The 27,489-nt window shown below is 36.2% G+C and overlaps 1 protein-coding gene across 1 annotated transcript in view; it reads left to right on the top strand.

The window, feature by feature from the left end:
• CPNE8 (copine 8) overlaps window positions 1-27,489 on the top strand; it is a 112,549-nt gene that overhangs the window by 46,984 nt on the left and 38,076 nt on the right. The window contains exons 7-11 of the mRNA XM_026087126.1: window positions 3,223-3,286; window positions 7,798-7,901; window positions 9,725-9,829; window positions 16,272-16,313; window positions 22,544-22,619. Coding sequence (XP_025942911.1) covers window positions 3,223-3,286; window positions 7,798-7,901; window positions 9,725-9,829; window positions 16,272-16,313; window positions 22,544-22,619 — 391 coding nt within the window. The remainder of the gene's footprint in view (window positions 1-3,222; window positions 3,287-7,797; window positions 7,902-9,724; window positions 9,830-16,271; window positions 16,314-22,543; window positions 22,620-27,489) is intronic.

Raw genomic sequence — 27,489 nt, 5'->3', positions numbered from 1 at the left:
GTCTCCCCATATAGTACTGCACTACCCTGTTATCCCTGTGACTATGAGTCTTTGACTTCAAGAGCATAGTTCTTTAGTACTACACTTTATTTCACAGACTGGCCAGGTGCAGAGGTGAACATTTCTTTTGACTAATTTCTCTTGAAAAATAAAGCTACTCAGACAAGATAGGTGAAATGGGCAAGCTGTCATTTTAACCGTAATGTTTGCTCTCTGTACTTGTTGGGTTACTGGATTCATTAACTGCCTTCTCAAGACAAGTTACAAGCGCTATGTGTAAGATTAACCCAGCCTGGCCTTGCATGCCCCAGTTGTATTAGCATGAAAGGATGAGGTGCAAATATATCTACTTTCAGAAGGGGTACAGCTGTATTCTTCCCTCAAGAGACTGTCATCTTCCTGGAAATTATCCTGAAATGGATATTTGCATGTTTTGCCTTCCTAGAGAGAAGATACTAGTCACATTTACCACTCTGAGCAATACTTCTTTCAGAATCTAAGTGCGCTCTCAGGATTCCCTTTAATGAGAAGATAGAACCATTGCATAGCTTAATGAGCATTCTACACCAGCTATTCACGTATGATTGCCGTTGCCTGTTAATGAGGACATATTGGAACCAGCTTGCCTGTTTTGGAAAGTTCTTTCTCCTGTCATCTTGTTGCCAACATAATTAATAGAAAACTCTCTGAACCCTGGAATAAAGACTTCCTATATACTTGTCCTATCCTCTTATCTGTGGTTATGATTGCCAGAAGGCTAGTTCTGTAAATTCAGTGATAAGACTGTAAATTTTGGAATGGTCTGAAAAAAATATTAGATTGTCTGCCTCACTGCAGTTTCAGCTTGCAAAATTACAGACTCTGTTTACCCTCTCAAATTCAAATTCCTGCAAAAATTGTCCTCTTTTTCTGACTTTTTCACTGACTCTGGATAGGTCCTCCTTTCAGTTTTTGTTAAGGCCCAAGTGGTCTTCAGAGGGTCCTTTTGAATTTCTTTAGTGCTGTAGGTGTGATGTCTCAGTCTTGTGGAATCCCCTGTTTTAAGGAGAGGATAGTCACTCCTTGAGGCTATAGTCTATCTAGAGACATGTGGATGTTTATTTGATAGTGGCTTTGTGTTCAGTTCCCATAACAGTTCTGTGTTCCTCAAAGACAGTGCAATTACTTTACCATCTTTGGGCATCTTCCCATTTGCTATAAAGGCAAAATTTCTCATTTCATAGCTTATAGTATCAGAGGCCTCAAGTGAACCCTGTGCCATAACAGCTTCTGCCAGCAAAGCATTTTAAATTGCCTAAAAAGAAGTAATCACTTAGAACACTAACAGGTTCTGGGCCCTCAAAGCAGTAGGACCTACTGATATGTAGGTCTTCCTCACATTTTACTTTCCTTTATTCAGTTTGCACCCACCCTATTCACACCCAGACTGGCATATTTTCTGTATCTGAATATCAGATAACTAGTTAGACAGAATTGACAATGGATGTGCGATATAGATTGCCTCATTATGCTTCACAAACTCTAACCCATAACCTTTTCCAGAGAATCTTACCCTGAGAATTCGGTTTGCCTGAAGATAAACACTGTATTGTCACTTCAGTGCTACAGAATGAATTCCACTGCAGCTCAGGGCCAGAGATTCCCTAAAACTAAAGAAGATTAGCAGCATGCCCCATTTTGGGTTTAAACAGATAGAACTCTTGCATCCTCATGTTCAAGATAATATTAGTCAATATTTGCCTGTCACTTGGAAGGATTGGCTCTGTAATGATTAATCTGAAAGTAATGTATTTCATACAGTAATAAAAACAACTTGGCTTTTTTTGTATTTTCTCACATGGCATCATTGCTAGTTAAAGGTCTTTCCATTTGGCTGATCTCTTGCTGCTGAAGTTTTTGTCAGGGTGCTGATATTATATTTAAGGATGTTAATATGGCTTGATATATTAAATGGAAGGGTCTCACAAGTTTTATATATATATGAAATCCTCACTTAAAATTTGACCTCCAAAACTTGAATAGTTTCCGTGTGCATGGTTTTTCTTCTGTAATCAGACTTCCTTGTTGCACGAAGCATACCAGGTCCAGGAGAAGGGTCATGTTTCTCTGATTATTGGCAAACAACTGCAGCAGTACAAGAGCAGCATTCTCTGATGTATTACTTACAAAATTCAACATCAACTTGTAAACAAGTTTCAGTGAACTTCCAAAATCCTTGCATAACCTTGCATCATTTTTTGCTCCTCTATTCCTAATTTCTAAACTTTAACCTGCTTATAAGCACTGTTTTCCCACCAATTCTTTTCCTCTTTTTCTTTCTTTCTGTCTCCCCTCCCCTCCCTTTGTCTCTTTCTCTCTCTTCTCTCTTTTTCTCCTCTCTCATCTATGCAGATTACAGATACTATGGCATAGTGTTGCTTAGAAGTTAAAATTATATAGTATGCTCCACCTCAGTTTACTCATTTCTGGAATGCTTTGCTGTACCAGTATCTTGCTGAACTTACTTGGAGTGCAGGACTGTAAACAATTTCAAAAGTAGGCTTTTGAAGATTAAGGAGAATACTAAATGAAAATAAGAACAACAGTAAGTTCTTACAGTGATTTTTTGTCATAAGAGAAGAACATGAGTGCCTTCTAGCTCTCTTAGAATAACCTAAAAAGTATAATCAAATTGAAAATGCAATTTATCTTAATGCCTTTTTGGAAAGTAATTTTATTCAGATACTTAGTTATTTTCAAGAAAGAGGTAAAGGTATAAATATTATGTACCTTCATAAGCATTTCAGAGTAAATGGCTTTGCAGAATAATACTGGTGTATTTTTTTAAATTTATTTTTGACATTTTGTTTAAGGAAAATTTGGAAAAGAAAGCTTTTCACAAATCTGTAAGTTGTAGAATTGTCTCTAAATGTCAATGGGAGGGTTGAGAATAGTTATCTCACCCCATTTTAAGTTTTTGTGCTACTTCCTTTGAAATTACATAGGTTTAAACTAATTTGTTTTATACTAGTTAAAAGGAATATATAACTCATTTACAAGTTCACTTAAGATAAACCAACTTTTTTACACAGGACAAGTGAAAGAAAAGTAAAACTGCATAGTGTGCCATCAGTTTTGTTACTTGAAAACTTACTTTATGTTAGTCTTTGTCTGTTGTAACTTTCATTAATGATATTAAGGTATTGAGGTGATATACTTTTTTTTTTATTTATTTTCTTGCAGAGGAATTCCTGGGAAGAAATGTGGAACAGTTATAGTAACAGCAGAGGAACTGAGCTGTTGCCGAGTAAGTATGTGTTCATTCCTTTTGAAAAAATAAAATGATTCTGTGATTTAAAACTGACCAGGTTGTCAACAGTACAGTATATAAATTGCCATTTTATGATATCTGTAATGCTATTTTCTTCCTATTGGTTACTCTTACTTTTAGATAGTAAAGAAAGAAGCAGAGAACAATTTGAAACATAAAGTTTCTGATTTCTAAATGAATTTTAAGTCTAGTCTTTGTTTCCCAAAATAGTCATATTTTAATCTCTTAATCTCCAAATTTTAACAAAGATCCATCTGTTTCAGCCATGAATTTACATTTCCATTATGGGTTATTGATGTTGCATGAACATCAAAGTAAAATTCTGGCTTTTTAACCTTATAAATAAAAAGGTTTATGCTTGCTATGAATCATATTTTCTTAGAAATAGGAAATTAATGTTTATTGGAAAATGTTAATAAGATATTTGAAAGAATCTCCATAAAATAAAAGTTTAAACAGTTTTCTTTAAAGAAAATGAAGACTGCCTCATGCTATTAATGGCAGGTGCCTGCTTATTTAATAGAAAACAAAAGGATATCTCAGCGTATGGGACAAACCAGGAAATTTGGCTGGTTAAGGGAAGAGACATGGTGTGGTCATGACCTTCCCCAGGTGAGTCACCAGTTCTCCCCCTCCAAGGGCTCCTGGAGGACTGGGTTGGACAAAAGAGGAAGGAGGAGAGCTTACAGATTCAGAAAGCATGTGGGGGCTAGGCTAACTCAGTTGTTTTCCAGAGCCGAAGGAGCTAGCAGCAAGTCATAAATCATAGGGCAATAGAGTGTGAAAAGAAGAATGAGGAAGGATTATAGATACGGCTGATAAAGAAGGTTGATGTGTGAAGGGGAGTTTTGAGGAGATCATCAAGGTGTGGTATGTATTGAATGAGGCTGTAAGATGCATCTTAGAAGAATTTGCAATAACAAGATAGCAAATCTTAAATTAATAAAGCAATATCAGGAATTTGGTGTGAATATACAGATGAATTGGAGAATATAAGATCAGCTACATAAACCTGCAAAAATATCATGAGGCTTGAAGGGATTTGTTTGCGGGGCTTAGTTTATGAAGTGTGGTGACAGTAGGCGGGTAATGCTTTATGTCTTATAGAACTTCTGACATTTTTATGGGGTAATAAGCTGTTAATTTTTTCTATTTATGCAATAGTAATTTTTTTTTTTACTAACATCTGGTATCTAGTCTGTTTAAGTCTTTCCCAGAGAATATATCAGCAAATACAAAGTTACCAAATCTGATAACATGAAAGTTGGCACTGAGCTCTCTTATACAGAGGTTTTAACAGCAGGAATTTCCTGTGTTACTAGTACAGATGATAAGTATGATCATGAAAAGTGCCAGTTTTTCTTCTTTGTTTTACATGGACTCCAACTTTTGGAAGTAGGAACTGACCCAGTTGTTCATGCTTTGTCAGATGACAAAATGGTTATACAATTTAATTACTTTGCTGCAGAAGTTGTGCTCCTACTTAACCATTCTTAAGACAAGTTTGCCATCACCCTGAGCATTTATTGTCTCTATTAGAAGAGACGACAGACTGTTTTTTCCTGGTACTCTGGGTTTCTCTCTCAAGACTGACATTGCTGTTCCGGTTGTAACACACTACTTAAAAGTGACAAATATATGCCCTTAAACTCATCATCAGATTCGGCTTTTTTTTTTTTCTTTCCCTTTAATGCGGAAAAATACCAGATGCCTTCCAAGGCTTTCACATTCTTCCAGGTTCACCCCAGTCAAAATTCACTTTTATGATCACTTTGGTTCAAAATCAGTGATGGGAGTTTATGAAATATTTGGGACTCAATGTCTGACTATCTTGCGCTCTCTTCTCCTCTCTTTCTCAGTCTCTGTCATGCTCTCCTGCAGGTAGTCTTAGCAGTCTGTTGCACTCCATCACCAGCTGTAACATACTTTCTTTGTGCTATTATCTTACCTAAAGATGCTCAGGATTTGGATTATTTCTTGTCTGATATTCTGAGCTTTTTGCCAAAGTTAAGTTCATATTCACAATGGCAAAGATTTTTAGAATTCCAGGATTGTTGAGGTTGGAAGGGACCTCTGGAGATTGTCTGGTCTAAGCCCCCTGCTCAAAGCTGGGTCAGTTAAAGCAGGTTATTCAGGACTGTGTCCGTTCAGGTTTTGAGTATGTCCAAAGATGGAGACACCACAACCTCTCTGTTCCAGTGTTTGGTCACCCTCAGAGTAAACAAGTTTATTCTTATGTTTAAGTAGAAGTTTCTGTATTTCAATTTGTGCCTGTTCCCTCTTGTCCTTCCACTGGATGCTACTGAGAGGAGTCTGGCTTCTTTACTACCTCCCATCAGGTATTTATACATAAGATCACCCTGAGCCTTCTCTTCTGGAGGCTAAATAATCTCAGCTCTCTCAACCACTCCTCATGTGATAGATGCTCTAGTCCCTTAATCATCTTTTTGGGCCTTTGCTGAACTTACTCCAATATGTCCATGTCTTTTGTGCACTGGGGCGCCTAGAACTGGGCACAGCATGGCAGATGTGGCTTCACCAGTGCTGAGCAGAAGGATCACCTCCCCTGGCCTGCTGGCAACACTCTGCCTAAGGCAGCCCAGGAGGCTGCTGGCTGCCTTTGCCTCAAGGGCACATTGCTGGCTCATGTTCAGCTTGCTGTCCACCAGGACCCCCAGGTCCTTCTTTGCAAAGCTGCTCTCCAGCTGGTCTTCCCCCAACCTGCACTGGTGTACAGGGTTATTCCCCTCCAGGTGCAGGACTTTGCACTTCCCTTTGTTGGACTTCATGAGGTTCCTGTCAGCCCATTTCTCCAGCTTGTTGAGGTCCCTCTGAATGGCAGCACAGCCTTCTGGTGTATCAGCCACTCCTCCTGGTTTTGTATTATCAGCAAACTTGCTGAGGGTGCACTCTGTCCCATCATCCAGGTCATTAATGAAGATGTTATACAGTATTGGCCCCAGTATCGACCCCTGGGGGACACCACTAGTGATTGTCCACTACTGGTGACCAGCTGGAGCTGGACTTTGTGCTCCCGGATAACAACCCTTTGAGCCCAGGCAGTTCAGCCAGTTTTCAGTCCACCTCACTGACAACTTAATCTAGCTTGTACATCGTCACCTTGTCTGTGAGGATGTTATGTGCGACAGTGTGGAAAGCGTGGCTGAAGTGAAGATAAACAACACCCACTGTTCTCGCCTCATCCACCAAGCCAGTCATCTCATCATTGAGGTCTATCAGGTTGATCAGGCATAATTTCCCCTTCATAAATCCATGCTGACAACTCTCAGTTATCTTCTTGTATTTAATCCTGGAAACTATTTCCAAACATATTATTTGCTCCATCACCTTCCATGGGATCGAGGAGAGGCTGACCTGTATTCTCCTTCTTATCCTTGCTCAAAGATAGGAGTGTCATTTGCTTTCTTGCAGGCCTCAGGAGCCTCCCCTGAATGCCATGATAATTGAGAGGGGCCTTACAGTGACATCATCCAGCTCCCTCAGCACTCATGGGTGCCTACCATTAGGTCCCACAGACTTGTTGAATGTGCAGTCTCTTTAAATGCTTCCTAACCTGATCCTCCTCTACCATGATTAAGTCCTCCTTGCTCTGGACTTTCCCACTGGTCTCAGGTGCCGAAGATTCCTGAAGGCAAATCTTACCTGTAAAGACCAAGGCGAAGATGACTTAGTACCTCAGCCTTTTCCATGTCCTTTGTCACCAGGTCCCCCCCATTCAGCAGTGGGCCATATTTTCATTTGTCCTCCTGTTGCTTCTGACGTGCCTGTAGACTTGTTTATGGAACATAGTCTTTCCAGTAGGCCCCGCCTCAGTTAGCTAGTGAGTCTCCAGGTTTATCTCTAGTTCTTGCATTTATAGTCTCTCAGGCATTCTTATCTTGTAATTGACTCTGCCCTAAAGGATGACCATGTGTGACCTATCAGCCTGCCTGGTCACAGCAAAGAAACTTTTCTCCTTATTTATCATCAGAATGGGTGTATTTGGTATCTTCCATGGTCTTTTATGGAAGCTTCTAGACACTTAATAGCAAGCTGCTAAGCCATTTGCTTTACAGGGGGAAGAGATAGACCATTGCAAATTTAAGTCACTGAAGGAATGAGGCTTAGTCCTGTCGCACTGGAGTTCTTTAAATTAATTCTAACACATGTTCCTTTCCAATGTATCTACTTCCCTCAGTATGCAACTTTGGATGTTAAAAAATACTAGAAAAACCCTGAGTCATTTTGGTCTAGAGCTTTATACTCCCTTTACACTCCTCTACAACTTTTTGGTTCCAATAGTGCAAACTGCACTGCATGTATATTGCAAGAATGTGATTGTGTAGAGATCGTCTAGAAGGCTTTTACCTCTCTTTTTTTTTGTTTTCTATTAGAATGATTAGTAGTCAGTTATTTTTGGTTTTGTTTCTTTTATAATGTTTGCAAATTGCATGCTATATGTAATTTTTCTATATTGCCCATTTCAGGATTCGGTTCTAATGCAATTTTGTGCAAACAAACTAGACAAGAAGGACTTCTTCGGGAAATCTGATCCTTTCCTTGTTTTTCATCGGAGCAATGAAGATGGCAGGTAGATAGATGCATGTTAAGTATTTCTGCTGCTTAACAGTAGACAACGTATTTATAGCTGGTGATACAGTTTTCATTTTTTGATATTTGTCTGATTAAGTTGTTTTTCTTTTGTAATATTTGTTGAATTTAAATATATCATGTTATGCAATATTGAAATAAAACTGTTGTAACAAACAGATCAAATGCTGCAACTAGGGATTTTAAGAGTTGAACATATGGCAGATGGAGCACTATGAAAATTAACAATAATAAAAATTATTAAATTGTATGACTTTTGCTACTAAGTAGCATGCCTTAAACAGAATTCTACCCCAAAATTGTAGAAGAATATGCTAATGCTCATAAATTGTTTTAGGTAAAAGTTCTTTATACTGAAAATTTGGAACTATCTTTTACCTTTTTGACAGAGTTCTAGGAAATAGAAGAATTTGAAAATACCTCACAACAGAAAATTTTGTTTAGAGATGGCTGTTGGCTGCATCCATACTTTAGTTCATTAAAGTAGATAAGTCTCATCTGTTCTGCTACTAAGATTTGACAGGCTAACTTCTGGTCAACATACTGCTTATGTGGGGGTCTGTTGGCAGATTAAGTTTTCTTGGAAGTTGATCGTCCTCATGTACAGCATTGTCTCAAACCAAAGGCTAGTCATGTTTTATATCACTTATTTCACCAGCTTAACTGGAAAAGTTCTATGTATGAGTATATGCATGTCTGTTCCCTGTGTTTTTTCTCTCGGAGGCAAACTACGGGAACAGCTTCCTGAAAAAATGCTGAATATCTTAAATTGCAAGCCTAGAGGAGGTATGGCTCCATTGTGACATTAACGTCATTAGTAGAATTTCTCTGGGCAATATTGGGAATGCTGGTACGTGTGGTTGCTCTTGGCCTTGAGTACCATGCTTCCCCACTTCCTTCTGAGGGGTGAGTGATTAGCTGCTTTCTCTGTTAGTCTCCTGAATCTGTCAGGAGGTTAGGGGCAGCACTTCTTCCGTGGGAGCTGGTGCTCCCCTCTCTGTCTCATAGCTTCAGAGAGGCCTTCACAGTAATAGCCAGGATAAAAACTAGGCCTTTGGAGCTTAAGGAAGGTATTCCTTCTAAGGAGGAACTTTGGTTACATCTGTCGCTAGAGTTTCAGTAATGATTTCAACAGTGATCTTGCCTCCTATTTCCTTTTGATTACTTCACTTCCCAAGGTAAGGGTTCAAAATATTTATTTCATTTCTGCATCATGTAGATCATCATTTAGAGAAAGCAAAATGCATTAAAACAATTTGTTATATTTTACTGAGAGGAGGTGAACATGGGATCTCACGGAGGCTTATATGTTTTACCTGAGACACCCCTGGTTAAAATCATATAAATAATCCTGGGTACAAGCCTCAGAAAGCCATGATTTCATTGGCTGAGTTTCTTAATCATGAAGCAAGAGTCAGATCTTCACCAGACTGCTTTCTTTCTGGATCTGTGACTGATTACTGGCTGCACAGTGAGCTGTTTAAACAAGTGGGATGGAGAGTGCTCTTGCCTGAAATAACTCACTGAATGGCTGTAATCTTGTAGAAGTTATTGTGTTTGTTTTTTTTTAAATGGGGCTTAGAGTTGCTTAGCACCCTACTCTGTAAACAATAAATTGCTCTCAGACAGGTCTGTCCTTCTCAGTATTCCTTGCTTCCCTTCTCCCCTGATTGCATTGCGTTTCTTTTTTCTTAGATTTTATTTGTATGTTGTGTCAGTGAATACAGATTTCAGCTCTTTTGATTCCCAGTTTGATTACAAAAAAGAAGTAAATAAATACAAAATATACCTTTTTTATTACAGTTTTACGATCTGCCACAAAACAGAAGTTGTAAAAAATACGTTAAATCCAGTGTGGCAGGCATTCAAGATCTCTGTCAGAGCACTGTGTAATGGAGACTATGACCGGTAAGCTATAGACAAAGCTTTCCTAGCATACTAACAATTTTTTTTCTAACTTATGTATTCTTTTATATGCAACATTTTCTAAGCAATTCAGTTATTAATGTCATTTAGGTTATTTAATCAGCATTTTGAAAGGAACAGTTAGAAAGATAGACTAATATGAAGAAGGGGCGCTGTTACTAGTACACACAGGCATTTTTTGTAGTGTTTTCGTGGAAAGCAAACACTGATGATCTGCCTTCCTTGGTAAACAGTGTTACTTCAGAAGATCCTGATAAATTAAAGCCTTTAAAGTACATAGATAAACAAATGAGAAACTCAGATAGTAGTTACCATCATGGTCAGATTTGAAGTTGTCAGCTATCCCATGCAGAAGGATACATCTTTGAAAAACATGATAGTAATATCATTACAAAGCAAATCAGTTAAGTCAAGGAAGTATGGATATTTTTAGATTCTTTGGAAAATGGACATGTTAACTTCTGACAACATCAACAAGAAAAATGTTTAACCACGTGCTGAGGATTCTTGTTCTATTGTCACCATTCATAGTTTTAAAATGCACTGAGATACTGGTTTTATTACTGTATAGCAATTAAATGTCTGGTAGTTTCTCTCTGCTACCTGAAATTTGGAGTACTACAATTATTTTAGCAAGACTCTGAGGAAGTACAGACTCATCAGTCCTAATTCTTTTAGCAGCATATAATATAGTATTTAGGTTAAAATAATTAAGGAGGTGTGAGGGACATGTATGAAGACTAGAGTAAGAATATGAGTAGTCATTAAGCTTCATGCAGTAGATAGGGAGACAGATAGATGGTTAGATGTGCTAAAGGTTCAATTCAGCTTTACATAGGCTGAGTGAAAGATAAAGGATAAAAAACATAAAAGATGCAAAATGTACATGTCTGCATTTCAAAGGCAACCTTTCAAAAATATTGTTCGAAAGCCATGTAACCCCTAAACATTGTTGTTTATTTTACTAACTTGAGATGAGATGGTATGATCATGTCTTCTTATCTTATATAACTTAAGGTACTTATATTATTGATTAAGATAAAAAAGAGGAGTGTAGTACTGCATTCTTCTAACCCTGAACCAGTGTTCCCATCAGCAGAAGTCTAATCCTTTATTGAAATGTATTGCTGAATGTAATCAATGGGAAATTAAATAATATTTAATTCTAATTAGTGATTTCCCTATAAGTGAGTCTTTGAAATGATCTTTAGATTGGAATTTAAGTAGTTTTCTTCTCTGCCTCAGTTTTTATTTTCAGTTTCTATCTGCATAATTATCATTTGTTCATGTACATTTTATGTTACTGTAAAAGCACATGTTTTTGCCATGTCATATCTCTATTGAATTATTTTATCAACCTAATTACTCAGTGAAATGCATATAGTAAAATTATTTCAGCTCTTACCATCAAAGCCTAATGTTTCTGGGGTATATTCTTTTAACTTCCTAGCTAATGGCAGGGGATAAACAGAAACCAAAGCTAGTACTGACCTGTGCTTCAGTTGACTGAATCTCAGTAGTCAATATGAAGAAGCAGGAGAGTAAGAAGTACTTATATTTGCTAAGCTAAGCAGAGTGCTTTCACAGTAATAAACTTAAAGATCTTTATAAATCTTTATAAATTGCTCATTAAAACATCAAAAGCTAATTGACTTTTTTTTTTTTTTTACTAGGAAAATGGGTATTTCTTTATCATTCTTTTGGGGAATGGCCATTCTTAGTGTGTTCTACTAGGTCTTAGTTGCTTTATTCTATCTGTGATACTATTTCAATACTTGATGTCATGTTCCTTCAAACTGATTAAAGGGAAAAGAGTTCTCCTACATTCCTGACACTCTTCTTGGGTAGTACATTTTACAGTCCTTGTAAACAGCATTGTTAACTCTTTCATTTCAATTCAATTAAAATGTGTTAATTTCATAAGTACATTCTAATCAAATAAAATTTTTAATGTGTACAAAGATTCATGTGCATCAGGCTTAAGCAAAATAGTGCTCAAGACCCTAGTTTCTGGCACCTGCACTATTTGCTGTATTAAAGAGAAAAGGTTTTCATAATAATTAAAAAAAGAGATATTGTGGTTCAGGTGTATTGAAAAACTTCACCATTCCAAAACAGAATTAAAAAGTATGATAGCATGCTTCAAATTATAGTATAACTACTGTTTTCTCTTGTTGATTCTGCTTTGCATAATGTGCTCAGTGAATACCTTATGAATAAATGACTCCATGAAACCCTAATCCTGCTTGTATCATCATGCTTCAGATCAAGAAATATTCTTTAGCTGTCAGATTCATTTAAATTAGCTGATGATTTAAAAGAAGCATCCAAAGGTTTCAGGGGTTCTTTATTTGAAAACTTGTCTTTCTAAAGGTGAGGATTAGATTCCTAAACTCAGCATGGTAATACACAGAAACACAGAACCCAAATGTCACTTTCAGATCATGATAATTTCACAGATCAAATTTTGGTACTCTGGGTTCTGTGATGCGAAGGGTGAGAATAATGTCATTGAAAGAATATATCAACATTCATTCTGTTCCTTCTTTCATTTGCTTTTGGGGAGAGTAAATCTTCAGCGGCTATTTTAAACTTCTGAGTGAGCTCTGTCCACTTTTCATTGCGAAAAGGCCAGAATTAGCTTCATATTTCTCAAACAATATAATCATACAATATCTTTTCAGCCATACCAGGAATTTCAGTGTATCTCTAAAATTTTTATTCTCTTCTTTCTCTTTCCTAATATGAGCTCTCCAATTGCACTTATGCTCTGTTATTTTCTGTATGAAAGTTTTAAGACAGAATCATCCTAAATCCAAATCTTGACTGAGCTTGATTTTTTAAATTTAAACAGAGAAACCACCCTCCAAACTGGGTCCTTTAAGACATACTAGCAATGTAGTGCAGGGTGAATTATTAGAATTTGCCAATTGAAAGGCCTTTAATATCTAGCATATATCCTTGCATATATCAGACAAAATGGGTGAAACTCAGGGTCTGTGATCAATCTTTTTAATATGAAGTAAGTTTTGAGAGAGGAGCTCTATTCAAGGAAGAGCTGTTCTTTCTGAAATCCCATTTCTCAAGATTCTTCTCAAGAATTTATCTTGATAATATTAAGAATTTATCTTAATTCAAGTTTCCTTTCTGAGATGATTTGGGTATTTGAACACAAATTTGCAAGACAATTTGAAATTTAAGTTCTGTTGACCCTTATGTAAGTCTTAACTTACTAGTGTGTCTTGTCTGTCTTAATAATCACAGTCTCTGAAATCTGGAAGTAAAATGATGGATGTCTAGTGAAAAAAATCTTTGTGATATTGCCTTTCTAACTAAATTAAACAGTTTCCTTTCAAGGGTCAAATATTTGTTTGGATAAAGTAGGTTTGGAGCTGTTCTTGATTTCATTCCACAGCAAAGCAACTTTCACTTTATTCTGCTGAAATTCTAACATAACTCCACCCCAAACTGAAATAAGGATAAAATGTAACAAGTGGTGTGGTCAGAGCCCGTAAATTTTAATTGGAGAAGAACCAATTCTTTCTGCCTATTTGGGAATATCAAAAAAAAAGTAAAACACATCTAGGCTTGAATATCTTGCTGTACATAATTTCAGCTGTTAATCAACCTTATCCAGAAAAAGTCCCTTTCTAGTAAATAAAATTGAACCATATCTCGTATGAAGAATGGGGAACAGCTTCTGTGGAAGCGAATTATAAAGTAATTCCTTGGATTCCTGTCGCCTCTGATAATACCACAGACCTGGTGACTTCACTTCATGTGGAACAGTGTTCTGAAGGATAAAAATAAGCAAGTCATTGTTTAAAAGACAAGAATCTTGAAGGCATTATTTTTCTATCCCAGGCCTCACTTCATTTGATGCTGGCTGGGTTTGTTATCACTGATTGTTGAATTTAATTTTATATATGTGTATGTGTGTATACATATATATATATATATATCCTTACTTTGTCAAATTGTGTGTGTGTGTGTGTATATATATATATATATATAAATAAAATTTCTGTAGTAAAAGAAGATCAATCTATATATTATTTCCATCCTGATATATTTTTCCTTATTTTTCCTTATATTTCATTAGGGATGTTGATGATAGTATGCTCTATAGCATTTGCATTTTAAGGAATGCTCTCTTCAAGTAACTATGTAAATCAAGATTAATCCTTTAAATTGGGAGATTTTTGTTTTCAGATTTGTCTACTTGCTTGTCATCCTGGAAACAAGAATAATTATATCTGTCCTCAGAGGTTCATTTTACTTATAAGGAAACATCATTTTCCATTTGCAGCTTTTACATGTGTATAATCTTATACCTGTTCAGGAAGTGCATAAATAATGTAAAGTAATGCAAAGTACATGAGCTTGCTTATTAGGTTTTACTTTTAGTTAAATTGTTTCAGTATCCTGATTCACACAGTAACCATTGCAGATACATCAGAGGGATGCCCAGGAAACTGTATGGAACCATTATATACTTAACCTTTTTCCTTAAAGAGAAGTTTCTTTGAAAACATGTCAATTAGTAATTATTTTATGCCGTGAAAAAAAAAATAGATCTTTATATTTTTTATATGTGTAACCATTGGAAATACCTTTTATTGTATAAATGTCAAATTCTGTTTTGTGCTGCTCAAAACTTTTGGCCTTACCATCTACTGAAAGTGAGCCCAAAAGTTAATTATGAGTTCTTTAAAGAAGTTATTCATTTTAACAATTTCAATTTACTAGTTTTATTAACATTGAATAACTTTGTCTTCTAAGAAGTGTTAAATAGGACCACTCAATTTTTTTCTTTGTTGCCTTTGTACATATTGTTACCTTTTCTTTTGCAAACTGGCTTATAAAATAAATCAGTTCTAACGGCTTCCACTTCTCCTCAAGTGAAAATACTTCTTTCTTTTGACTCTGAATCCTTTCTCTTACTGTTAACACTTTCATGATGCTTTCATGACTTCTTAATATCGTAATCGTTATGGGAGTCCTTTTCCTTAGTATGGCTGAATGGAGCTTTTGATCCCTTTGGAAGATTGTAAAATAATTTTGACTGTGTTCCGTTGCTATAGTGGTGACGTGCTGCAGTTGACTGCATGGTAGCCACAGTGAGCCACAACTGCAGTGATTTCATGGAAAGAACAATGCATGTTGGTGTAGGCTGCACTGTGAGCAACTGAGGTCAGTCATGGAAACAAAGCCTAGCAACTTAAGGAAGCAAGAATGCTGGAAAGAAGAGAGCTCTAGTCCTGTTCAATTCTGATATAAATGAAATAAATTCTAATTAGCTCTTCCACTGAATGAGTGTTTGCACTGGTACTTGTATTGGTGTTAACATTTTATAACTTAATTTGCCCACCGGATCCTGGCTCACTAAGAGGAAGGTGAACATGCCTACAGTGCCTAGGACAATCTGTCAGTTCAGGGAAAACTACTTCCCAGAGTCTGCCCCTGCCCTTCCCCCTGCCCCCACATCTGCTGACCCTATTCTAGTTCTAGGAAGTCAGAGTCAGGGTTACTTACTATAATCTGATGGTTGAATGGAAGGATTAAATAACTATCCTCTTGGCTTGATATGAAGTCAAAGGAATTGCACTGCGCTCCTCTGTTCTCTTTGGTCAGATAGCCAAGCAACCTTCTCCTCTTTATTGTGGAATAAGAGGAGGATGGAGTTTTAAGACAGGAAAAGTGCAGTATTTAAAGGACCACAGTTTTCTTTCCTCTGCAGCCACAGATGGAGCCTTCACAAAATCATGTGTGGGTCACACACTGTTTTCAGTTTTCACCACTGTAGAATATTTAGTAGAGGTCAATACTGAGCTGTCTACCACATTGAAGCTTTATTCTGGTCCAGAGTATGTTTTTTCATTCAAGAACTAAAGTGTATGGGCTAGGCTTCCTTACTGCTTTAAATGTGCATTACTTTGTATTGTGAACATTGCTTTTAATGTGTGTTGTGCTGTTTATTAATTTTATCCTCTGAAGTTCTGCACTTCCCAAATATCTACCCGGCAGTAGGTATCCTTTTCCAGATACTAGCATATTCCAAAGAAACCTTCACAAAAAGGTTATGTTACTTTTCTTAAAAATTTTAATAATTCTTTAAGGTTTAGAATATCTCTTACAGAAAAATACAGCAAATTCAAATACAGCAAGCAAAACTATATTGGTTAAAATTCTAATGAGTTTAATTGTTTCCTCAATTTCTGTTGTATTTTACTGTTAATTTAATTAAGGTGTATTGGGTGACCTGAGTGACTTGCTATTTTCTGCACCGTGAGAAATGACTGGAAGATTCTGCTTTCTGGATTTGACATAGTTGATTACATGCATATGCTTTTAAAATATAAGTATTAAAGTCAATCCTAGTACATTTTAATAGTATTTTCTTTCTTTTTTTATATTGTTTCAGAACAATTAAAGTAGAAGTATATGATTGGGATAGAGATGGAAGGTAAGATATTATTTCCATTGTTAATCTTCAGGTTTATCCATGTACATACATTTAAAAATATATAAACATATAATGGCCAGAACAGGACTAGCAAATGTACTTTAGCAATATTTAGAAGTACAGGTACTGTGAAAAAAGAGTTCTGCTGTGCTACAGTTCTGTCTTGTTTTGCAGTTGGGGTAAATGCTGACATGTCAACTCATTTCGAATGCCGTGTGTGTATGTTTATACATGGAACAAGCAAGACTGAACATTTTATGATCTATAAAATCAGTTTTGTGAATCTCATTGGTGTTAACGCTTATTGTACATGATAAAGAGAGGAACAGTCCTTCATCTGACAATCTCCTTCTTTCTTAACCTAATATATTGGTTGGTTAAGTATTGCTCTTCTTTTTAAGAATGATAAAATGCCTGAGCCTGCAATAACTTCCACGTGTGCTGCTTCACAGTTGCTTAGATACTGACACATGGAAGCTACATATTATCATAATTTGAAACTGGTTTGAATGTTCATTTCCATGCCTGTCCTCATTGAAAGGTTGTTTTAAGCTCTGGAGTTGGAAGACCCAAGTTTTAAATAACTCCATCAATAAGAAATGGAAGGTAGAAAACAGTTGAGGTTCTGTAGCTCATTTCAAGAGGGGCAATCTGCTACATTTCAAGCTCACTTTCTGTACTGAGTCTACCTCTTTTTCAGAAGAAATCAACTTTTCAATTTGCCCTTACTTTGTCAAACAAGACAGGATTATTTTTGATCAGACTGGGTTGATACTTCTTGTTCTTTTAAAAGTATTTGAGCTTCTATCTCAATATTTTGATTAGAAACTATACTCATAAGTCATGGTACTAGTATTTCTTTGTAATTCATGAATATGTGGATTTTTATTTCTCTTTAAGCTGGTCTGTCTTAATTATTTCCTTTTCATCTTAATTTATGTTTTTAAATGCTTGAATATGCACTTACTGTATTCAAATTTTTAAGAGTATATTATTTATTATATAATAAGGTCCTTAGTATAGATAATGCACATTCTTTCTAGTATTAAAACTAATGATATTGTACTAGTGTGGCCCAATCGATCTTGTAATAATAATAAGCAAATTTATCCTGTCATACCATTCATTCTTTGTTGCCAAGGGCCAAAACCAGTTTCATCTTTCTTGGTTTAGATTTTTGTCTTTTTGATTGCACTGTGAAGCCTGTTGATTTACAAGCATTCTTATCACATGTTTACCCTCTATAAACGCCCCCGCTAGTGCAAATTCATCCTTCTTGATTAGATATTCCCTGGAGTGACAAAATGTATTATAGCAATTAAAAATATGAAGATTTAAACTAACAAAGCTGTATTAGCAAAATGTCTGTTCATCACTGTAAAGATGAATCTCTATTAATGTCCTCTCTTCCTCACTTAGATTTGCCAAATCCTCAAAAATGTCATATATTTACATTTCTGTATATGTTATAATAATTTTTGAAAATAGCCTGGAAATGAAGAATTAAATAATATTTCTAAATTAATAAAAATTAAAGATTGTATTGTATTAATGTGTCAGACCCATTTGCTGTCCCATTTACTCCAAAATCTGAAACTAAAGTATTATTAAAAGGAAAACTTAAAGAAATCTGACAAATGATACTGTATAGCTGCAACTGTGAATGAAATCTTCAACATACTATGGAATTCAGGCAATCATTAGCTTCTGTACTGTCCCAAACAATTTGAAAGAAATCTGCTTTTGCTCTCATCTGAGTCTGAATACCTAGCAAAAAAATCTAAAAAGAAAAGTGTTATTTACATTACACAAAAGTGTTTTTTTATTTGTTATTCTAGTTGTATGATGTTTTTAGCCACTTTCTACCATTTTTGAATTTAGAAGCAGACAGAACACTGACATTTTACATGTTAATTCCTCAGAAAGAAGAGACAGCACTCATTTCATGTAACTTCAGAAAATTTAAAAATCAGTCAACTAGACTGAACTGGTCATTTAGGTTGCTTCAGGAGCCAACAGGGGAAAATGGTTGTCTAGATTCTGATGGAATCCGTCCTAACCAGAATAAACTGCCATTTGGCCCAGGTGGTTCCTGTGACTTACTAATGATCATAGTAAGAACCTAAATGGCTAACTTGACTTTGACATTGCCAAATGTATCTTAGATGAATCCCATTCAAGTTGGCTGTAATAGTTTATCAGTTTCTTGTATAATGCTGCTGTTACACAATTTACATTAATTTCCACTTTTGATGGACCCTTTGTTTATAAGCATGGATGATTACCTCACTAGGCAGAATCATTTGCTCCAGTGTAGTCTGGGTGGAGACAGCCTTTGAAAGATCTTCAGAGAGCCTGCTAGATAGCAAAGTCAAGTTACGCTAAATATTTCAGGTTATTCAGTAATACAACATTCCCGTGCATATACTTGATTCCTGCATCAGTATTATTTTAATCAACAGTCTTGAATTAGGGGTGTTTTTTGTTTTTTTGTTTTGTTTAGTTTTGTTTTTTCCCATCCCATGTTTCTTGTGCTTTGGGAAAACATGGTTTGGATTGAGCTTCTTACTGTGATTTTTCATGAATTACATTGCTAAGAGAAATTGTATATTCTTAGCTTTTGTTTATTTTCAAAAATCACTTAAAATTTCTTGACTAAAATGTACCACTGGACCTTTATAACATTAACATTTTTAATTATCAACATTCATTTGTCTCAAACCAGTTTCCACACAAAAACTACTGAAATGTGAAACACTTGTTCTAATTTATACCTTTTATTGCTTCCAAGACAACCCCAGAAATGTTTGGTGATATAAGAAGTTACAAAAGTTGCATTTGTTACTTCAGGCAAGCCCACCTGTGTGAAACAAAACCACTTCTTTTGTTGAATGTCCTTCTTATTGATGAGGTACTAGTAGACAGATGTTACATAACAGAAGGAAAAATAGTAAGATACACAACTTATTTCTGGAGAGTTGCACACTTTTTAAAAAAGATTTGCTTCCTTGTGTATATGTAATCAGACTTATGTTTATAAAAAAATAGTTATTTTCCACCTTTTTTTAATGTGACAATGCAAAAACTTTTCTCCTGAGAGTAACTGCATGGGATTTTTTTTTCTTTTTCTTTTTTCAATTTTGTACATCCTGAACAGAAATATAAGCTTGGTTGTGTTCTCAGTGCTGAATTCTGTCTTCATTCATCTCTGTGAAACCATTTGGAAGACTCTATATAGGGAAACGTTGCTGATACACGTGACAAAAACTTGAATGGCAGAGTAGTCTAGTGGGTGTAGATTGGGCCTAAGAATTGAGAAACCAGTGTCTCTAAGGAATTCTTTAATGTACTTACATTTGACCTTGAACCATCTGAGAGGGAGTAACACAGCTATCACACTCACCTTGCTATTAAATTCTAATAAGTGATGTAACAGTGTAGATGCACATTGTTTGAGATATCATTATTTTGTCAGGAAGGAGTGGTTCTATTAACCAGTTGTATTGGAGCAGCTTGCTAAGATATTAATGCAGATTTGAAAAAGAGAACTGAAATTTGAGGCAAGTTGTTCTTCACTGAAAGTCTCTACAAGTAAAACACGCTTATCTCCTTTATCTGAATTCTGGGCTGTGGGAATATTAAAAGAAGGTCATCAGCAATACTCTTGTGTTTTTATTTCTCTCTGAAGGCTTTTTCATTAATGTTAGAGTACAGAGTAGAGATGTAAATGGGGAATTGTTACCTAGCATACACGTACAGAAGCTACCTCACAATCTTGATGTTTATGCTCTGTTACACACAATAAAGTTTGTTTGTTTTTTCTTAATTTTTAAAGCTATAAATAGTGCCATGATAACCCAGATCCATCAAAGCATTCATATGAGAATCTAAACACTGCAAGAGAGTTTTTAAGTCTCAGATTCCAGGCTTTCTCACTTTATTTCTTGTCCTCCACTGTCATTTTCCTTCTCCAGGTGCTTAGCTGATTTTTAAACGATTGCATTTTTCACTCTGCTCATTGACTTGTTTCTTGTGATGATTTCCCTTTCCTCCATTGTTTTCCTTCAGATCATTAAAAAATCAAAGTTAATACAATTCTGAAAGTGATTTTCAGCACTGCAAAACATAGTACCAGATTTAAAAGCAGATTTAAAGAGTTGGGGTTCAAGTGATTATTTTTGTAGTAAGAGATATGAGTCACTGATTCAGACTTCTGATAAGCAGTTCATAGACAAAGGTCTTTAATCCCGGGAATATTTGGTTTTAGGAGGCCTAAAATCAAGGAGGTCTTTTGTCTTGGAGTCTCAATCCAGAGACTAATAAGGAGATCTGTTAGGTGATGTATGCTCATGAATACTGAGAGGGATGGGTGTCTTGATTTTCTTAAAGAGCTATTTTGCCAGCAAGGGCAAATGATGTCCTACAAGCACTCATCTTTCAGAGCCAGCCTAGTTATAGGGCTTATATCCACCTGAGTAGTGAGTGTTCAGATCCAGGTTGTTAGTTGATGGTCTTCTAAGCTTAGAGAACTCAGATGCTCATTTTTATGTTAACAGCTTTTTAACATGATAATTCAGAGGAACTAAATCTTTCTAGCTCAGTTCATCAATCTATGTATATTTACATAAGAAAAGGAGACATTCCAGTGTCTCTTTGAAATAAGGAAACAGTTGTTTTTATGCCATTTTAAGTTTTTCCCAAGGATAGCCCTGTCCGGAATTGCTTACGTTTCTCAGTTCACTACAGCATGTTCATACTTAGTCATTCAGCTATCATTTGAGTCTCTGCCTTTGAGATATACAAGCTGACTTGAACATTTAAGGTAAGAACTCTTATGAAAGAGCAAGATTTGTCCATAACTAAGGTGCATTGTCTTTCCAGCTGTTATGGTGACCCAAAATTAAATACAGCTTATGAACTACAGCCCTTATGGAGCTCAAGTTCCATTGCTTATTTGGATGGCTTCCTCTGTTTTCTCATTAAATAGTTGTTACCCTCTAAAGAGCATTAAGGGAAAGAAGCCAATATCTCCAATAAGTGTTTCTTAAGAAAAGTCATAATCTTTCTGTCTCAGAAGCAATTTCTTAATCTCCCAACTGAAAGGGGATGGTTTCATGAGAGACAGTCCCTTCTGTATCTGAGTAATCAGTAATATCTTCACTATACAGTATTTCTCAAGCTTTCTAGAGGATGCTTTTCTTGGTTCATGGGCGTTGACATGATGACTGGACCTCTAATTGTTTAAGTTACATATTTTGTGAACTCATGCTGGTTTCGTAAAGTGAGATGCATATTTTGGGTTTGTTTTTCATTTCCTTATGCATAAACCAAGAAGAAAATTTCATATTGCTAAAAATGGTTTCCATATTGTCCTCTTCTTGCAACAGATATATTTAAATTAACTTTAAATTAATATTTATAGCTTCATTAGAAATGTGTTGTATTTCTTAAAAACAAAATTTTAAAGTAATAAAATCATAAAACTTTGTCTTTTCATTCTAGTTTACCATTGGAGGAAAAGTAAAGAAGTATAAAGTAGTTGCACAATTCATCAGTTGTGGAGGAAGAGTATAGAGGAGCTACAATGCCTTGCTAGGGAACAGCTGCAAAAACAGAGGGACACATGGCCAGGAGGGAATAGGAGCTGGAGCAGCAGTGAGAAAGCTTCAGCTGGGAAGGGTATAGGGGAATGAGAACAGAAGGTCTCGTGACTACTGGGAGTTGTATAGCCACCTGTTAGGCAGTCTTGCATGAATTTGTAGGGTTGGTCTTTTAAAGTGCAAATTACTCCTTTCTCACCCTTAATACTTTCTCTCACACAGTCACACACACAGTCATACATCTGTGGTGCCAGGGGTGATCCAGTGAGAAAATGGTGATAGTCTTTGATAGCTCACTCTGGTTTTTTAGATTCTGTAAACTTACATGAGGCTGATCACTAATTTAAAGCCTAGTCCTCGTTATGTGGCTGGGTAACTTAAGCAGGAGCTTTCAGAAAAATTCAATCTAATACTTCTCATCCATAAATTATTATTACTAATAGAGTGAACATGCAGCAGAAGGAAAATGCAGATTTTTAAGCAAATTATATCTTTTGCCATTACTGCTTTCTCAGGTATCAGTTCATATTGGCTGCATTTCTCTTTTTCATATATATATGCAACGTACATTTAAATTAGTAAATGTTGTGCATGTGATTTGAAAACTTTTTTTTTTTTTTTAAAATACAGCCATGATTTCATCGGAGAATTCACAACAAGTTATAGAGAGTTGTCTAGAGGGCAATCTCAGTTCAATGTGTATGAGGTAAGTACTGTGAGTATATTATTCACTTTAAGGAAAAAAGTGAGAAAACTTTCAATATTTTAATGGCAAACCGGTCAAACTCGCACAGTGCTGGCTAGAATCAGTGTTGGAATTATTTCACATTTCTCCTTTTATGACGATGGACAGAGAGTCTAAGAGCATTGCTTTGTACCAACCCAGGCAGCTGGGTTGGTATGGCATAACTTGGAGCAAGTGCTGGGTTACTCCCATTTGTGTCTGAGCAGTTTCTCGTTTATTTCTCCTTTTGCCAACTGTTACACATTGTGTTTTGCATGCTGTTCTCATAGGCAAAGAATATCTGGTGGTTCCTACACCGGGTGTACATTTGTATGCATTTGGTTTTAAGAGCAGACTTTAGAATTTCACCCAGTTTTGATACTAGAATTAGAAGTGACAAAGAACTTAGCTTACTTATTGATAGTTTTTTCCTGTGATCAGTTATATCTTTGCTTAAAAATTTGCATCTGATTTCCATTTAGGCTTCACTGAATTCATCTGGCAATTGTTGGGATTGATATGCATTTGTCAATTTAATTATAGAGTTTTTTATTATTAGATATATTCTAACTGAGGTAAGATATTTTTGTGTATTATAGGTAAATGTAGACTACAACCACATTTCCTCTTAATGTTCTTTCTCTTCTCTTTTTTCCTCCCTGCTGTCAGAATTATACAGGCTTCTTTATTTATTCCAGTTAAATCACTAATTTAACACTTCTTTCCCAATGCAGTCTGGGATTATTGGGGTTTGCAAAAATGTTGGCTTTTTTTTTGCAAAATCAGACTTTACTAAATCTTCAAAATATACTGTAATTTGTTCTCACAAGCAATCAGTGATCTTGTGCAAACAAAAATTGAGATGCACAAACTTAGGATGTCATAAATGGACACATTTTAACATTTTTTTTCTTTTTTGGAAAAGTCTCTTTGAAAATATCTCAGATTTGGGCACCAAAAATTGACAGCAAAGTTTGAGCATTAAGACTCATGTGTTAAAACTTCATTTTTAAATTAATATCCCCCCAAAATCTCATTCTGGAATGAAAGATGTAATGTGAAATTTCAAAATGTGTTAAATAAGGAGAGGGAATAGGAGGAAAAGATTTAAAACATTTTTTTGTCACTGAGAAGAGGTTTCAACTTACAGATTCTTCCTAAGGAAATACATTACGTTCTGAAGTCTTAAACGCTGTCTTGTTTTCTTGCAAATCCAAGAAATTTAATTTTCAAATTTGAGACCTCATTGTTTCCATGTATAATTTAGATCACTTTGGATTTATCTTCAGTAGATGTCAGCATGTAGTACAACAACTGCAAAGGCTGTGAATGTGCTCCAGAGCTGGAAGCAACATAGATGTGTTAGAATTACACTATACCTGATACAATATGTTCTACCTAAGTTGTCTTAGCCTAATGATCATCTCTCGTGCTGAAATAGTATGGTTTTCCTCCTTTTTGGACCAAAGGTAGTATGTTTGCCCACCAACATCCTGCTTTCACATACTGGCGTATCTGGATGTATGTCAAGCATCTGCACTGTTGTGTCTTCCAGAATTCTAGCAAAAGGAATTGATTTCTTTCCTGTGGTAGGACAATATGAAGTGTTCCAAGTTCCTCCTCCCCCCCCCTTTTTTTTTTCATTTGTACCAAAAGCCAGGAAGTACTCCTCCTAATTTAGGTGATCTTGTTGCCTGATTGCCCTGCCTGTCCTTTTATCATTGCTTTTTCTCCCAACACTAGCTTAGTGCTTAGTATGCAATGGTATCTAAGCATCTCATTCACCTTTCTGATTGTATGCAGTCTTGATACAGAAATAACTACAGCTGTCTTCTCATGATACTGATATGTTGATGGTGCTTGGGAACTGCTGGTCTGCTTAATTGGGGCAGTATTACCATGAAGACATGCTCTCTGCAGGGGCTCAAGGGTAGCAATTTTCTTAGGGAAAAATGCATGTATTTCAGGTGCCTGTATATACTCCTATGAGAAAATACATGCTATTGCATTTTCACATATGTATGCATATGTCAAGGCATTTGTGTTAAAGTTTTTTAGCACTCTCCATTTCACACATGCTCACAGACTAAGTGAATGGATTGTGCCCAATACTCCATTTCTCTCAGCTGACCAGCTGAATCAGGTGTTTCACTCTGTACTTCTTTCATAGCTTCATTTATCAAGATTTGTAAATAGCCTTCTTTGTTTTATTTTTAACTTCACGATTTTATTGTCTTCCTCAGTGAGTTCTGTTACTATTTTTTGCTGGTTTTCACTTCTGGATATAAGCATTCATACAGCATTTAGGCAGAGTATACTCTGTGCTGTATTTATTGTCCCAGGATGCTTAGATAGCATGGACAAGAAACCTTAGAAGAGTTTGCTTGTGAAGTTCATATTGAGTGCTTCAGGTAACAGTCATGAACCCAAGGATCTATGTATTTATTCACTTTCCAGACAGCGTACCTGTCATATAACTCTTTGACAGATCCTTTATACAAAATAAATTGATTATAAAATACAAGATCCTTTGCCCCTTTCAAGGTTTATAAATGGTGCTAAACAAATGAATGGTCAGTTCTCTTTGTATTTTGAGTTTAGCCATGGTTTCCTTTCTTTCATGTTAAAGAGGATACAGTCTCCTCTGTAATGGGCTTAAGTATGTATCAGTTGACTGATGATCGTAACACAGGAAAATGCAGTGTCTGCCAAAAGTCCTAAGAGAGATACAGGAAGGGCCACAGTGCATCCTACTAGAAATTGCCTTTATTTTACCTTGGATTCTTGGAGCCTTGATCATTTGGGTTCAACCTTGACTCTCATCCTCATGCAATAGATTGCTATCATCAAACCGCAGTATAAATGCCTATTCCTGAGTCTGATTACCAGCAGGAGTGTTCTTCTTAAACAGTCTTTTCTTGGAAAATGCCATCATACACTGAGCCCTCCAGTCCTCCAGAAGTGTCTTGATAGAATGAAATGGGCCTTTTTACTGCATCAGCAGTTCTAAACCTTGTCTTAAGTAATGCATACCAAGTATAGGAGCTGAAGAAAAAATAGAGGCTTAGCACTTCTTTGCCTATAATTCTGTTGTTTTGCATGCCCTCGAAAGTGTTTCTTCTTTCTTGTATTCTGAATTTCTTTCCTGGCTTGGACCTGGTATTTTGTGTCTCATATTTCTCTCATATTCGTTGGTATTTCTTCAGTGGCACTATCCCTGGCCTCCAGATGTTACCAGGAGCCAAGATTACCAAAAGCCCTATCCATCTGCTCCAGAAGGAAGTAATATCTAAGGCTCCCAGCAACAATATCAACAGTGGTCATATGTGCCATCCAAAAAATAGGAATAACTTTTCCATCAAGGAAAAAGTGTAGTCTCCCTTTAGTGTAGTCTTCTCAGTATAGAGCATCTCCTCTTTTTCTCAAATATGGGTAAGGTAGTTGCAGCTCAGAGTCCTTTTGCTAAGTAATACCACCTGATGACTTGTAGATTCACATGGACTGTAGCTGCTTTCGGGATGGTTCCATGGCTAGCCATCTCAAGGAGTATGTTCCTATTGCCTCTTTGTCCATTCTGATAGTGGAGCTTGTTCCTAGATTTAGACTCTTATGTGTATGCAGATTGGTGAAACTCCTGATTGACTGTTCTGCAAATATCTTTATAAAGCCATTCTTAATACCATGACCAGACCTTCTTTCTTTTCAATTCTGCTGCTCCCAAGGATGCTTCAGAAGTAAGAAAAATTCAGCTAATGTAATCATGGTATAATCAGGATTACAACCTCCTGATGCATCACTGACCTGACTCCTACCCTACTAGGAATACTCTGTCGTGCCATCTTAGTCGTTTGCAGTTTCATATGAGATGACAATTTTTTTCTTAAATATGGTTCCTGAGCACCCTGTGTTTGCCCCCCACATCACAATCTTTTGTGCTTTGCTATTGCTTCTGCTTGATCAGTCTCTGCAAGATCAGAACAAAAAGGATTGGACAAATTCCTTTTAGATTGTTTTGCATTTAGAAACTGACCGAAGGCAGAAAGAGAAATTTGTGCTTGATTGAGTGTCCTATATTTTGCAATTAAAAAGATTACTATAACAAGCTCTCTTCAATTGACTTTTTTTAATAGCTAAGAGTTCATGTAGTTTTCTAGGTTAGTGCATGAGTGGAAGGCTTTCAGAGGCTAAAAAAATGTTTCATTTATAAAGTTATCTCAAATTTCAGCAAAAACAAAGAACATAAATATTATAATTATAGTACCTAGAATTGCAGGTGAGAGATAAGCTGTGATTTAAGTAATCTTTGGTCCCAAGTAGATGCCTTGTTTTCCAAGATATTTCACTCCAAGCTCCAGTGCATTTCCTAGCAATTCCTAAGAAGCTAATTGTCAAGTTATCTGAAGCAGAAGATTCAGATGAATCTATTCTTGGGCAATTAATGACTGCTGGCAAGAAATGTGCTGCTAACTCAGGCTTGATCACTGGGTTCTGGATAGCTGTGAATGAAGGGCCACAGGGCAGGCAGACAGTCTCTTACCTTCATCTTCCTGTTCTGGGCAATCATCAGCAGGACTCGCCTGCTGTCTAAGATGGATTCAGCAAGAATCATTGTATTGTGTATAATACTACATAGATTTAATTCATTGCTCACCAATCCAGCCACTGTTAATTAAGAAGTGGAGTGAGTGAGTGGGTTTTTTTGAAAGGGTTGGAGGGCTTATGTATGTGCAAGACAAAAAAAGCTTTGAAGAATACTCTCCAGATGATGATGTAGCATGTTGGAGGGAAAGACAGAATCACTCTCATATAGCCTGTTCTGGAGACCTCAAATGATAGTTATCTTTTCCTGCCT

This window comes from Apteryx rowi, unplaced genomic scaffold (genome assembly GCF_003343035.1).
Source record: "Apteryx rowi isolate R43461 unplaced genomic scaffold, aptRow1 scaffold_703, whole genome shotgun sequence".
Lineage (NCBI taxonomy): Eukaryota > Metazoa > Chordata > Aves > Apterygiformes > Apterygidae > Apteryx > Apteryx rowi.
Note: the sequence above shows the minus strand (reverse complement) of the source record. Positions and strands in the feature narration are given on the sequence as shown.